This window comes from Taeniopygia guttata, chromosome 12 (genome assembly GCF_048771995.1).
Source record: "Taeniopygia guttata chromosome 12, bTaeGut7.mat, whole genome shotgun sequence".
NCBI classification, from domain to species: Eukaryota; Metazoa; Chordata; class Aves; order Passeriformes; family Estrildidae; genus Taeniopygia; species Taeniopygia guttata.
Genome location: NC_133037.1, coordinates 17,342,522 through 17,357,226, shown reverse-complemented (window position 1 = coordinate 17,357,226; position 14,705 = coordinate 17,342,522). Strand labels below are relative to the sequence as shown.

At 40.5% G+C, this 14,705-nt stretch overlaps 1 protein-coding gene across 3 annotated transcripts in view; it reads right to left on the bottom strand.

Moving 5' to 3' along the window:
- Positions 1-14,705, bottom strand: part of IARS1 (isoleucyl-tRNA synthetase 1) — a 93,517-nt gene that overhangs the window by 45,272 nt on the left and 33,540 nt on the right. For all 3 annotated transcript variants that reach the window (XM_041718882.2, XM_041718881.2, XM_030283417.4), the window contains exons 14-15: positions 11,604-11,702; positions 1,170-1,296 (exon numbers count right to left, since the gene is read on the bottom strand). In XM_041718882.2, coding sequence (XP_041574816.2) covers positions 1,170-1,296; positions 11,604-11,702 — 226 coding nt within the window. The remainder of the gene's footprint in view (positions 1-1,169; positions 1,297-11,603; positions 11,703-14,705) is intronic.

Below are 14,705 nucleotides of genomic sequence, written 5' to 3'. Positions count from 1 at the left end.
AAACCAAACTTTAACTGTTACATGTGAGACAGAAGCACTTGGTTTGTCAGTAATTTACAAACACACTCACAGCACAAATAGAATCCAAATGCCAAGGCTTTCTTAGATACTTAAATCCTAATTGCAGGAGTAGTTCCCTCCCTCTCCCAATATCTCCCTGCCTACCAAGATTCCCAGTGAAGAGGAAATAAAAAATGCTTTATGGTGCACATCTAAGCAATGGCAAGTTTAAGATCATAAAATAGTTCTCTAGCAGATGTTTTCCTACTCGAGGTCTTTCAGGTCTAAAATGAAGAGTAAAACTTTTTCAAATCAAGATAGAGAAAAATAAAGGCTTGGGATGCTGCCATCAGTATTTACCTTCCCTGGACACCCTGACACTGATTACCATTTCCAACTTCTAGCATGAGGGAAGCTTTTCATGTGTATCTAATGGAACTAATCCAATGCACAAAAAAAATTAAATAAATAAAGAAGGAAAACACCACATAAAAAAACCCAGACTCACTTGACCTTCAGAAAGAGTTTTAAAACCACCAAAATTGTGTTAAGTGTTCACTCATGCCCTCTGCATTATGCTACCAATGCAGGGTACCTTACAACTTGAAAAAGCTCATTTCTAGCACTACCATTATACATTTTCATCATTCCATTAGATTCATATTTTTACAGTCTGCTACATTCACATTGGTGGCACTACAAATATCTATCTTCACTGCTCTGCTGTGGTGGACTTGTTTTTATGCCTTCAGCAAATCATTTGGCTTGAAGTAACCAACCACCAGAATATCAAAAGCAGACTTAAAAGGAGTTGAAAAAAAAAAATCTCCTCCTTGCCATTTTCGCACTGCATTTATTATTTCCTTTAGATTTGCAATCACTGCAAATTCTTCTGGGAAAGACAAGATTAATTTTAATGTAAAAACCAAGAAAAATTGCTTGCAGTTCTCAAGCACAAGCAAAGAATACCTGTACAGGCACACAAAAGCACCCATAAATATGCACAGATCTATCACCTATTACACACATACAGATGGGTTATACAGATATGCTGCTACAACATGTAAATAGGACTTCGGGCTGCAGCAGTCAAAGATACACCAAAATAAGCACACAACAAGTACAGGCAGGGTTTTTGCCAGCTGTAAGCTTTCATGTCCCTCTCTCACCTCCTCCAGATCCTCGCTGACCCACAGAGGGATGGGGGTGCCCCAGTAGCGGTTCCGAGAGATGGCCCAGTCCCGAGCGTCCTTCAGCCAGTTCCCAAAGCGCTTCTCCCGCACAAAATCTGGAACCCTGGGCCAAGAAAACCACAACAGCATTCATGTATCACTAGGTTCCACTTAAAGCTACTAGGAATTGGTAATATTTCATTTTATCCACCAGAGTAGTTCATTTCAGCATTGATTGACTTGGAGCACGTTCATGTTACAGCACTAGCTGCAGCAAGGCCTGTGGAGGTGCTGCCAAAAAACACAACACCGCCTTTTTCTGATCTCAGGTAAGCTGCAGAAGTGAAAAACACCATCTTTACTGTACCATAAAGGAACTCAGGAAAACATATGCAACATAAAATAGATTCATTAGGGATGAAACAATGGCTGAAGTCCTCAGGACAGGCCAGCACTGGAGGATTATGGCTAAGAGTGATCACAACACTACTGTTAAATTACATACAGAAAAAGGAACAGCCACTGATTTTGAGGCTGAATGAAATACCAATGATTGAAAAGCCTGGAGCAATAGCATCTCAAGGCACCTTGGATTATGTGTAGGCATCCAGGTACATGCACATTAATCAGGTTGATAGATCATACAAAAAATCCTTTCCAAGCTATTTATCATCTCACTTTGAATTACCCAATTAAGAAACAAAACACGCCCCCAACAACAGAACCCCATTAATGTTTGCTAAAGCCTCATTTTTAGCACTAATGGGTACTGAGGGATGTTAAAGACAAATTTTCATTGTATGAAAGTGTCTTGGAGCTCAAGGGTTAACGCCAGAGTCTGATGCCCTGTGAGGTTCCTGGTTGTGCTGCGTGTCCTGGTTGTTTGATTAGAACCATTAGAACCATTTTTTCCCAGGATGTAAACAAACAATTAACTATTTACCCAATAATTATATGCAGATGAAGGAAAGCAATGGGTTTCACAGTAAACAATATGCTCCCCTCATGCCTAAAGGTGCATTTCAAAATACCAAATTCAAATAAAACTCACAAAGAGCAACCTTAAGACAGTGCCAGACACACAGAAGCTGTCAATGAGCAGCTCACAACAATAAAGCAGCTCTGGAACTGAGCTTTGAGCAACCCAAGGCAGGTTTTTCTCAGTTTGTTTTTCCAGTCTAACTAAAAAGGTCCTTCCCAAAGTCTGAGCTGGATTAGGAGAGCCACAGCTTCCAAAAGGGGAGCAGCCAAGCTACAAAGCACACAGGGTCTCTTCCACCTGTTCTTTCTGAAGCTCTTGGTCCTCTTGTCAAGTATTTCTTATTAAAGAAGATTTTTAATCACAGATCAGTCCCAAGAGTAACAAAGATGAAAGGTTCCTCTAGAGGAAAAATTAAAAGAAGTTATTCACATGACACAGTGAGGTAGGATTTGGTCCAGTAGCAGCACATTTACAAAATAAATGTGAACAAAAAAAAAAAGCAAACTATTGATGAAAATAAAAGCCACTCTCTTTTAAAAGTTTTACCCATGATGAAGCCATGTGGAGATCTAAAGGCTTCTTGATGGCAGTGCTGTCTCAAGTGGATAAAAAGTACCCTTAAAAGCCTCACTAAATACCAGCCTGAGGTTCCACAGCTTCCCTCGCTATTTCTGGAGTTACTTTCAGCTGCAGAGTTGTCTTCTGTAACACTTCTTGAACAAAAATCTAATATAAAAAAAATTTAAACAAACTCAGTGACTCATGTTTCACATGACATCTGTAGCCCTGCTTTGAAATTTAGAAGGTATACAGGCTTTCCCAATTTGGTTCAGCGTGGGACTCATTACTATTAACTTTCTGTGCTGACCTTAGGAGACCCTCTCTCCAAACACAAGTGGAAACTGTACAAAGTTCATTAGCATTTGCCCAACATTCCACTAATGTGGAAAACTTCTCTTTACATCACTCCTAAACTAGTTTCCATTTTTCAGAAGTTGTTAGACACTGATTAGCTGAAATTATTAGTCCCCATTTAACATAGCTAGAGGCTGAGACAATCCCCCAATGACATTAAAATGCTAAGAGTTTCAACTCTGCCTCCTCAAAACACGCCTGAAAAATTAATTTTATCCCCAAAGTGGACATTAACCACAAAAATGTATGTGGTGTGATCTCCCTCTCTGAGCTATGAAAGCATATAATTTACCTCTTCTGGTAAAATTGTCTGACCCTGCTGCCAGTTTTCAGTGGAACATAAAACACAAACCACTTCATCTCCTCAAACCACATTTGCAACAATGATCTTTGGCTCTTTAGAGGTACAAGGCAGGAATAACACTGGCACAGCCATCAAGTCAAATAAAAGGAGCCTGTATCTCACACCCATTCTGAGCCCATCACTCAAGGGAAGCGTTACTTAAAGCAGCAGGGTTTTGCCAGTGCAGAGATGCTGCCCACGGGTGCTGCCCAGGGGCAGACACAGCCTCCAGCTGGGATCAAGCTGGAAGAAGGATCTGCAGCAGGAACAGCCATGCCAGGCACAGCCCTTCAAGTCTGGAGCCCATTTCTTTTACTTATTCTCACTAGATTTCACTCCAGATAGCTCAGCTTAACACTTAGCTACATATCACAAGAGAAAAAAAATAAAATCAGAGGCCCCTTCTACTCAAGTATTTGATTAGGCTGGGAAATAAAAGAGCATTATCAATAATGTTGTTATGAACACCTGATCTTTATTTACACCAATTCCAGGTTAGTGTTCTTATGGAGTTTTTCAGGTTCTTTTTATCCTACACTTGGATATTTTCTTGGTATATTTCTCCTTTTGAATTTTCATAAAGACATCATCTTGCCACAGGCATGCATTAGCTGAGGGAGTGCTTTTTACTCTTCCATCCACACAAAGCATCTGGAAGAGAAATGAAAAGCCCTCTCCCATATGCCAATGCACATGTTTTTCATGTTTAACCCCACATCCATCACAAATCCCCTTCAGGCTGAAAGCACAAATCTCAGGTTCCTGCTGGTGACCACTGAGTTTGCAGTTGGGTGTGACCAGAGGATGCCGAGTTCTGCCCATCCAGACCCCCTGGACTGGCACTGGACACCTTCACATCTCAGAGAAGACCAAGCCCCAGCACCCAACAGCTCCGTGAGGCTGCAAGGGAAAAATCAAAGCAGCCCCATCTCTGCCAAAGCCATCGTGCTGCAGATCCTCAAAATGAGCTGTGAGAAGCAGTTTTTTTATTTCCCAACTGGCCTACAATTTGTTTGACCTTCAAATTTCTCTGCAAAATGACACAGATAAGATTTCATACTTCTTTCTCTGACATTCAGCAAGGTTAAGGAGACTGCTGCCTCAGCAGATCAGGGAGCTCTTGATTCATGGGTGTGGAACAGTGTGGGACAATTGCAATTTCTCCTCTTGGCACCCAGGACGGGGCACTAAATAAACTTCAGCATGCAGACACTGCAGCAGTTGGAAAGTTCAGGGAACTGAACTCCACAACACAAAGGAATAAATATTGTTTTGCCAAATCATAAATTATAGGAAGATTTTGAATCAAAGTATGTCAGTTCCAACCTGTTTGAATGCCCATGTCTATCTTACTTTCCCAGCATCAAAACTTTATCATACAAGTTAGAGATAATGAAAATTATTCATTTGCTGCAAATTTCCATGTACATTTTTGACTGTTTGTTCCTATTTTTGAAGCAGATGTGGGGTTTTGCTTAATTCATGCATTGCTAAGTCCTCTGCACAGGCAACTCCCACATCCTTTCTTGGTAGCTACTCATTTTCTTCGTGTCTAAAATAAAAATTCCATTTGACAAGCCAAAAAAACTCATGAAGAGCAAAGCAAAACCCAGTCTTTTAACAACATTTATTAACTTATTACAACAGAAACCATCTTCTTTGCCTCCTCAGTCTATGCACCACTCAGCACCCAAGTCACACAAGCAATGTGGGCATGGATTTGAAAACAGCAAATATTGACCACCTTCAATCCCAAAGCATAACTGAGTCTGCTGACAGTGAGCTACAACAGGCTGAGCCAGTGGGTTCTCAGCACAAATAAATACTCAAGTAACAGCATCAATTAAAAGAAATAAATTTGCTTTCTGACTCTTGTTTCCAGAGGAAAAATGTACAGGATGCAAATAAAAAATATCCTAAATTATCACATAATCCAGAAGGAAACTTATTAAAAGGACAAAGACATCTGCTCCTTTTCTGTAGATGTATTTTGAAGCATATTTTATTGTGCTCATAACACAATTGCAAATCCTGAACTCAGTTCCTTATTCCATCTGAGAGCTCAGATGTGCTCTGAGCTGGCTCACTGTGCCTCAGTCACGGGATGCAGGAATTGCCTCAAAGCAGCACCATCCCTCTTTTCTGTAAACACAAACAGCACTGCCAAAATAAAACACTGCCCCTGCACCGGCCTCATGTTTTATCATCAGTTCAACATGAAAAGCTGTTTCAGATATTACATAAAGATAGGCTAATTCTTTCTCGCTCTTCATTGTTCCCCTCACCAGCTTATTTTATTAATAATATTCTCTGCAAAACCACAGCACCTTTATGTATTGGGTAAGATTTATTTCATAATTGCTAATTAAAGGAGTTAAGACTGTAAAGTTGATAAACAAAATACTACCTTAAGCAGTGGGAATTAGGGGACCTAATACCAGATTAAGAACTCTAATACAGCTTTGGTTCTGAGAGGATGGTCCCAGATCTGTCCTGCCCTCTGGCAAGCTGTTAACTTTTTAAGTGCCACCTGAAATCAGGAATCAGTTTTAAGTCTGGAAAAGAGAAAGTTACTCTTCCAGAAGATAGCTGAGTTGTATCAGCAACACCAAAGGTGATGAAGTAGTTATTCAATGTCATCTAACTAAATATGTACAGATTTATTTAAATTCCTAGCATACCAACTGAGGGGTTTATCTTAGGCGTAGAATTTGGCTTTCTTTTTAAACATTAACCAACCCTTAGAAGACAAAGGCTTAAATTCCATTATGTTAATTTACTCTAATAACAAGCCTCCTTCAACATGCCCTCAAATTGATTTTTAATGGTTTTTAATTCAAAGAGATAAAATAAGCAACTATTCATGCCCTTTTGACACTTTAATTAGTGCCAATCTGTATCATGGACCTAATTAAACATGGGGGGGACGGGAAGGAGGAGAGGGGAAGGGAGGAAAGGTCAGTGTGTGCCAGGCAGAATTTCCACTGCAGCAGCTCTGCTCCTCAGCCTGGGAGAGCTGCTGCAACAGTGCAACCCCACACACCCCACACGAGCCTGGGCTGCCTCCACCGCTGCGTTTGCTGCTGATGGTGCAGCTTACAGTGGTTAGATGAGCTGGGCTTTCAATCATTTTGATCTCCCAATGTTTCTCTTGCCTCTTTTCTCCAGGTTCCCATGGCAACCCCCACGTTGTGGTGTGACTGCAATGCTGCTGCAGACGCAGCCCCGGCACCGTGCTCGGACGCGGCGGCGCAGCCCTGACCTCCAACGCTGGCACACACCCCACTAAAAACCTGCTCCAGCTCCCTTCCACCACTCAGGCACCCAGCTAACTGCTGCTAAAATGCCTCATCTCACCAACAATCCCTGCAGCCCGGAGCCAGGGAGAAGGGAAGCTTCCACTCTCCTTCTCTCTGCACAGTTTCCTTGGGAATATTCTAAAATTTACTGGCACAAAGTACTTTTGTAGGACATCAGCACTCAGGATCCATTTCAATCCACATACATCAATACATTTGCATTCCTGTGACAGTGGGAGACATTCAATACACTGATTATATCACAGGTTTATCAGCTGCCCAAGAAAATCGTGCTGGAATTGCTTAGTGACCTGGCATTTGGGAGTTTATTTCATAAGCTTTTCCTTGAAGGAAAAAATAAGCTTTTGGTGACCCTTCAGTGGGACTGGAAAGGTACCTCTTCATTCATGGCATCATCAGCAAGCTCTGCACAGAGGCTCAGAGAGGAAACAGCAAAATTAAGGCACAGCAGAACACAAGCCATCAAAATCCAGTGAACAAGCCTCCAAATTCATTTCTAATCCTCAGCCATGTCTGATAACAGACAGTAATAAAACCTTCTTTAAATTAGACAAACACAAGGCTACCCTGCAGCAATTTTTTCCACCTCCTGCTGTAGGCAATGGCACTAATTTGGATTTTTCCTCGGGAAATGTTGCCATCTAGTGACTCCACGCTGCTGTACACATCACAATTGCTACTAGAGGGAGGATCTCATTTGTAGTCACGATTCCTCAGTAAGAAAAGTGTGACTGATGACTCAAAAAGAAGAGTTACAACTGCATGGTGATACTAAAGAAAAGAAAAAAAATGAAAAAATCTACACACACCATACATTTAAAACTGTTCAGATGAAATGTATTAATATTAACAATCGAAGAAAGAAAATGTCCTTAGACTTTCTATAAAACAAAAATAAGCAGCAAAAGAAGGAAAAGGGACTCACTGGTTTTCTTCCATTGCTCTACAATCCTGTTATGATTTAAAATTCTGTTGTCCTGCTACAGACTCAGATTACTCATTTGAGCAAAAATGACAAGTTCAGTAAAATAAACATTTTTCTTTCTATTGTGGATGGGCTCCACAGCCCATCCCTGCACAGCCTCGGGGTTTCTGACACAAACAGGCATCATTCCTGATCACATCTCACCTTTCCACAGGTGGGAGACAGTTTTATGGTCAAAGATTAAAATGACCAGGATGAAAAGCTCCTCCAAAGCTTGATGTGCTGCATGGACACATAAGAAGACACCTGGGCTCACCCAGGAGCTGCAGGGAGTGTGTGCAAAGCTCTCACTTCAACTTCACTCCCAGCAATGTGCTGTGGGTGGCATTTCCAGCAAGAACTAACAGCTTAAGTGATGGAAGTCAGGAAAATAATACCTTCAACCATACATCAAGTTCCTTATTACAACACCTGAGCTCTTCAATGGTGAGAAGATGCCAGAACAAAAGGTTTGGCTTCTTTGAAGTCCCTGACTGTCTCCCATCACTGCTTTCCTTCCACTGATGCTCGTTTTTCCACTACTCCAAGTGCTGCACATCTTATGCAAACAATGTCAGAACTGCACAATGTCTTTAACATCAGAAACTTGGCAGCAGTTACAGGTCAATGTTTCAGGAGTTACTGAAGGAGAACTTTAAGTGAGGGAGGTTTAAAAGAAAGAAAGAAAAAAGACGAGTTCAAAGCTGATATTTAAATACAGAGTCTTTTCTATCAGTCTGCAAGAATGGGAATATAACATCCACTGCCAGAAGGATGAGCTACAACAGTTTGGAATTCTCATTATAAGTTGTACAGATTTATTGCTTGTAGTAACTTATAAATTTTAAATTTACACCAACTTTGAACACTGATGACAGGAATTAGTCCTATTTTGTAATTATTATCTAAGGTGGCCTGGTTTAGTCTGTGGGTACATAAAAAAATGCTCTTTCAACAAACCATTTGAGAAAATGATGGTGACACCCATTAAGGCTGAAATCCAGACAGCACCTTGGTGCTGCATCCAACTCTCCTTAGCAAGAGAATGGGAAGCCAAGGTCTGACAAGCCTGGATTTTACAGCAGCCAAATCTGCCCCTCTTCATCTCAAATACAGCAGTAGTGGGCACCTGAATGCCAAACAGAAAATAACCTTTTTAATTTAAATTTTCTTTAAATAAGATCTCAGTTACACAGTAAAGAACATTCAGTAAGGGAACTTCAATTAAAGGCTGAAGTACAGCCCCCTAAATACTGTTCCAATTGTGCATTTTCATCAACATCCAACACAAGTTAATTCCCAGTCTGACTGAAATAAGGATGCGACAGAGCAGAGAGGGTTTCTTGGCTTCTGGTTTTACAAAAATGCTGGCACATTACTCATGCAACCATTATTGGAAGTGACGGTTAAATTCATTTTGAAAAATGAAAATAGAGTTACTGGTTTTAATAAATTTTGAATGACTGTGGCCTTATAAGTTGGGTAATTCACTAAAAAACTAATTAGAAATGCAATCAGGTTGCAAAGTTTGTCCAAGTATGTTTAATCTATTTCATCAGAAAGGGTATCTATCAAGAGGGCAGCTATTCTTAAGGGACAATATACCTATCAGTCATTTATAGAAATAAAAAAAGCAATGCAGTCAAACCCATTTTGTAAAGGTTAATATAGTCTGAAAAGCATTTATCCCAAATTTTCTCATTTTCAGGACATGCTGAAGCCCCAGAGAGTCCAAAAATAAATTTTTAAAAAGCTACATATTATTCCTGTGACACTTTCAGAGATCAAGTCTCTTCAAAAGCAGAAAAAGTAGGCTTTGGGAAGGAAGGAGTTCCCAAAATTTAAATAAATGAATACTGCAGAAGGCCAGCAGTCTCAATGCCAACTTCAGAAGCTACAGCCCAAAGAAAACTGGCATCAATGGAGAACACATGAAGAAAACCTCAAAAACACTCCCTTATTTTTTATAAAAGTTGGATTTTAAAAGCCAACTTCAAGATTACCCAGTATTCAAATTACTGTGAAATCACGTAGTGGAAATACGTATTATTTATTAATAATTCTTTGATCATACATCTCTACTTGTAGCTATATTCCCAACGAAAAGTTCCCCAAAATCCTTAAGACCATATGGTTTTAAGAGGAGTCCTGAGGAATCAGTTTTATGTTCAATTATGGAATTGTGTTTAGACTGAAGGACAAATGGTTCCTGTAATTCCAAGCATTTTGAAAATTGCCAAATTATGTCATTGCCTGCTCTCCTCACCCAACCGTTGCAACAGCAGCTCCAACATTTGCTTCCATTTGTATCCCCAGTACTCAGCACTTACAAAAAGTACCACTGAAACCCAAATATGTGCATGAGGCAGGGCTCAAACTGATCAGTAATTCTTACTAATTAGTGTCTCTTGGATGAATGGTGGTCACTTAGCAGCTTCTTCCTGAAGCTCTGCTTCTGGAAAAGCAAAACTCATCCATTCACGCACTTAACAGGATCATTACATTTTTTCTTCTGTTCATGTGAAAATTAAGTATGCAGGTCTACTGTCATCCCAACAGTGAAAGCATCTTGAGGAAGCTAATTAAAGCTAAGAACAAACACTTTCACCCCCTCTCCAGCTTATTTTTGCCCCAAAGGAGGATCACAGCATGTTCTGCTGTGGAAAACAGAAAACAGCACTTACTAATCCCTAAACTCTCCTGACACAGCCAGACTGGGCATGTGCTGCTTGGCAAAGCCAGGCTGCAGCATTTCTGGGCAGGCTCTATTCTGGATCACTGACTTTTCCCACAGATCCCAGGATTTACACTGCCTGCACCACGTCAGCAGTTATGCAAAAGCTGCTCATGGAGAATTTAATTGCCAGCTACTGTCCATGAAGAAAAGGCAGCTCAAGCTGTAATTGCTCACTGAAGATTGACTCACCTTCTTTGCAAGAGGCAAATGAGGTGGGAGAGGGGTGGAATCCCAGCTCTCCCTGCAGCCCTCATAAGGAAAGACTGAATGAGGTTGTAATCTCCAAGTTTTCCTCACTCACTCACTGGGAGGTCTCAGCCTCCCAGGCACAAGTGATGGATGACAGGAAGGGAAATAAAAATGCAGCTTATGGAAGTGCAGAAGATACGGTCCTTTTGTTACTAACACACCACAAACCCAGGACTGACTCCCTAAAAGGCCACCAGCACCAACAGTTCCCTTTGACTGCACTTAAAAATACATTTAATTTGTTATCTAAAGCTCATCTGCTGTTTTCTACACAAATCTCACACAAGTATTTTTCACACTCCCTATATACATGTCAAGATCTCATTTCTGCCATTAATAGAATTTTTTTCTTTAAAACTGTGTAACTGAGTTTACCTACAACAATTAGGGCAGCTGGGTTGAGCTTTTTGTGGCTGTTTGGTGGGAGAATGGGTGTGGATTTTTTCTTCAAATGCACCTATGATGAAGTAATCAACCTTATCTGTAATAACTCGATGAAAAAAACCCACAACTTGTCAAAAATCAGTTTAATTTGGAACAACATATACACAGCACTAAGCTGTCTCTATTACTGTTTCAGGTGGAGCCTTTTGGGAAGAACATCCCTGCTTCTGGAGGAGGATTCTCCTCTGCAGTTTCTCTCATGCTGAATTGATTAGGTTTGCATAACATGATTGGAGGGCACTTTTAATGACTCTGTAATGTATTTCCCTGTAAATTACTAGGAAATAATCAATCTAGATAAAACTGAGATAAAACACTGTTTAGAACTGGTCCCAGTAGCACTGGCTGAAAAGGAGTGGAAATAGGACACAGAGTGAGCACAGGAGCAGCGGAATTGCTTTGGAGAGCTCCAGCACACACCCCCTACCCCCCAAGTCCAGGGAAAGGAATAAATCAGATTGGTGCAGGACACTTTACCAGTAGCACTGGGCATTATTCTCCAGCAGCTTCTCCACCATGTGCTCCACTCTGACAAACCAGCTGGGCACAGCTTTGTAGATCAGTGGAGTATCTGACCTGTGCAGAGAAGGGAATAAAACAAACAAAAACATTTTTAAATGCTACATTATTTATAAAGTGCTCTTTAATATTTATTTTTGCACATGACAGTCCCCTTTCCACAGACTGAGCTCACTGCTGCTGAAATATTATCACAGTTAAAGGTTGGGGTTTGTTTGGTTTGTTAAATTACATAAACTGTTACACTTATGTGAGCTACTATTTTGAAATCCAGTACTGAAAAAAAAAACTTTACAGCCTTCAAACCCAGTAATTCAAGGAATTTGTATAGCAAGAGCAATCATGAGAATGTTCAAACAATACTTGAATTTGAAATCTGTGCTCCTACATAGTACAACATGATGAACTTCAGTAACTATTAAAATGAGTCATATTTCAGTCTTCCACATGAGCTCATTCTGCATCACTTTTCATGTGTACATGAGCCTGAAAAGCCAGGGAACATTATGCTGTGCTTTTACTATTTGCATTTAAAATAATAATCACAAATCATAAAGATATAGCAGCACCTAGGGTTAACCAGAAGAAAGTTCCATTCCAGGAGGAGAGGGAAAGCAAGAAATAAGCATATAAAAGAAATTTTAAATATATCTTAACATATTCCTTACTTCAATAAGCACTAAAAGAAAATCCTTATGGGAGGAGAGCAGTTTCACAACCTGGGATTGCTTAGAAATGGAAACATGACTAGCCAGAGCACAGATTAAGCAATTTCCTAAATTACTTGGGAAAATCAGTATCTCCAAGCATCTGACTGCAGTGTCCCAACCCAGTCTCTGATTTATCAGTTCCATAATAACTGCTTAAGGTCTTGAATAACTGTTCAGGCAGCACATCCTTCTGAAGGATTCTGGGAGCCAGCAGTGGGCACAGGTCACTAGCAGGAGCTCAGACGTTTCTAATCCTTTACATCCATCCCATTATTCCATGATGAAAGGGGAGAAGAGCCCTAGAGGATAGGATGTGTCTATGGATACAGAGAAGCAAACAACACTGAGACAAGAAGCTCATTCTCCTTTAGCAACAGTCCACCCCATAAAATGTTTCTGAAAAATATTACTTTTGTTTAAGTCACTCTAGTTCAGAACTTGGCAATACACAAAAATTCACCAGCAACAATCCTGAGAAACTCCTCTTATCTCCCATGTGTAGTCAGCACTACAAACAGCCAAAGTTTAATCCATTTTACTTATATCCACAGCAAGAACACATTTGAAATCCACCAACTACTGCAGACTATGATGTAAATTAAAATTGCTACTGTGCCAGCACTTGCTAAAGGTGCACCTGGCTGACCCACAAAAGAAAGAAAACCCACAGCAAAAGGTTGTTCAGACCTTAAAAGCTGAACTCACAGCGCACAAAGCCCAACAACAGAAAATGCATTGTTTCTTTTAACACTATATTTCAAAAGACTTTTCATTTTAACTATAACCTGTATGTTTCCATGTGCTTAAGTGTTAAAGTACCTATAACCTTAAAGGAAATGGTGAAAGCTCAAAGTAATAATAATGTTGTTGTGTCCTAGCTATTAAATGCAACCTACTGCCGGTTTGCTACACAAATTTAAGTCCTAACAACTAGAAAAAGGGAACAGTTCAGTTCACTCCTCACACAGCAGCAAGATACCAGTAAAAAAGAAAGCGTTCCTCAAGCTACAAGGTGTTTTGGTTTCACTGAGTATCTTGTTTCAGATGTGCTGAAGAATTATAAATAGCCATCATAAGATCTCAAGGAACTGGAAATAAGGAGAATAAAAAATTGATATTAAAAATTTCTCACATGGCCTTAACATGTTGGGAAAGGAAGGCTGGGACAATGGTGGCAGCCAGCTCTGTGAACAGAGCAGCAGCTGGGGCTGGCTGGCCCAGGGGCACTGAGGGGCTTCAGGCAGGGAGGATCCAGGACAAAGGACCAGCAGGGGAACCACTCCCCACCCAACACCGAGGTTGTAACACCTGATAAGCACCCACAGGGCTCTATTCCTCCTGCATGAAGGCAACAATAAAGGGGAGAGTGCAAAGTTTCCTTCAGTATTTTTCTTCTGGCTGTACTACCAAGCAGTGCCTCAGCAGGAGACTGCAGAGAACAAAACAATAAAATCTGCCCAAGCAGTGACACCTCCCACGTTTCTGCCCCTCGTGACTAGTGAGAAGGTTGAGGAATTCAGATTCAACTCGATTTTACTGTAGAATCAAATGAGAAATACTCATTGCTGGGTTTTGTTTTCCATCAACACAAGGGGAAAACCACCCCCAGACAGACAAAGGCTGATGCATACAAAGTTCTCACCTAACCATTCCTCTCTGTCCCAACTGAACAAAGTTTTGTTCCCCTTACAGATGGATCCCTTAGAAACATATCAGAACAATCAAATCCCATTAATTGTGATCTTATTCTGTTTTCTTTTAGTTTAGGAAGAAAATTAACAATAATTGAGCCCATGCTATAGAGATGCTTCTTGGCTTTGCCTTCTCTGGCTTGGAAAAGTCAAAGCTCCACATTTGCCAGTGGAAGAGCTCCCCAACACTGTTCCCAAAGGAATGGCAGGCAGGAGCTGTGAGGGACACTCCAGGTGTCACATCCAACAGCTGCTGAACTGCCCAGACCACACAGACTCCCAAGATCTCACACGTGCACAGAGCAGTTCTGACCAATGTCCACCATTTTCAGCAGTTCCAATAAAGACAAATTTAACTGAGGACTATCTACTGTATCCTTACCGAGATGCTGTGTTTTTCTTATTTTAGAGTCTAGTTGACAGAAAATTACTACACAGAGAAGGACCCTGATTTCAGGATATGTAAAAAAAAGAAGGCAAATTTCTCAACATCCCAAGGATTCAACAACTGCTGGGTTTCAGGGAAAAGCAGTAGTACATTAAGAAGAGTCTGATTGCAAAGTTTTCTTACATTAATCAAAATAACTTATAACTATGTTCAAAGTTAAGAACTACACTTCTACTTTTAGCATATTCCAATTATGGTTTGATTTGTGATG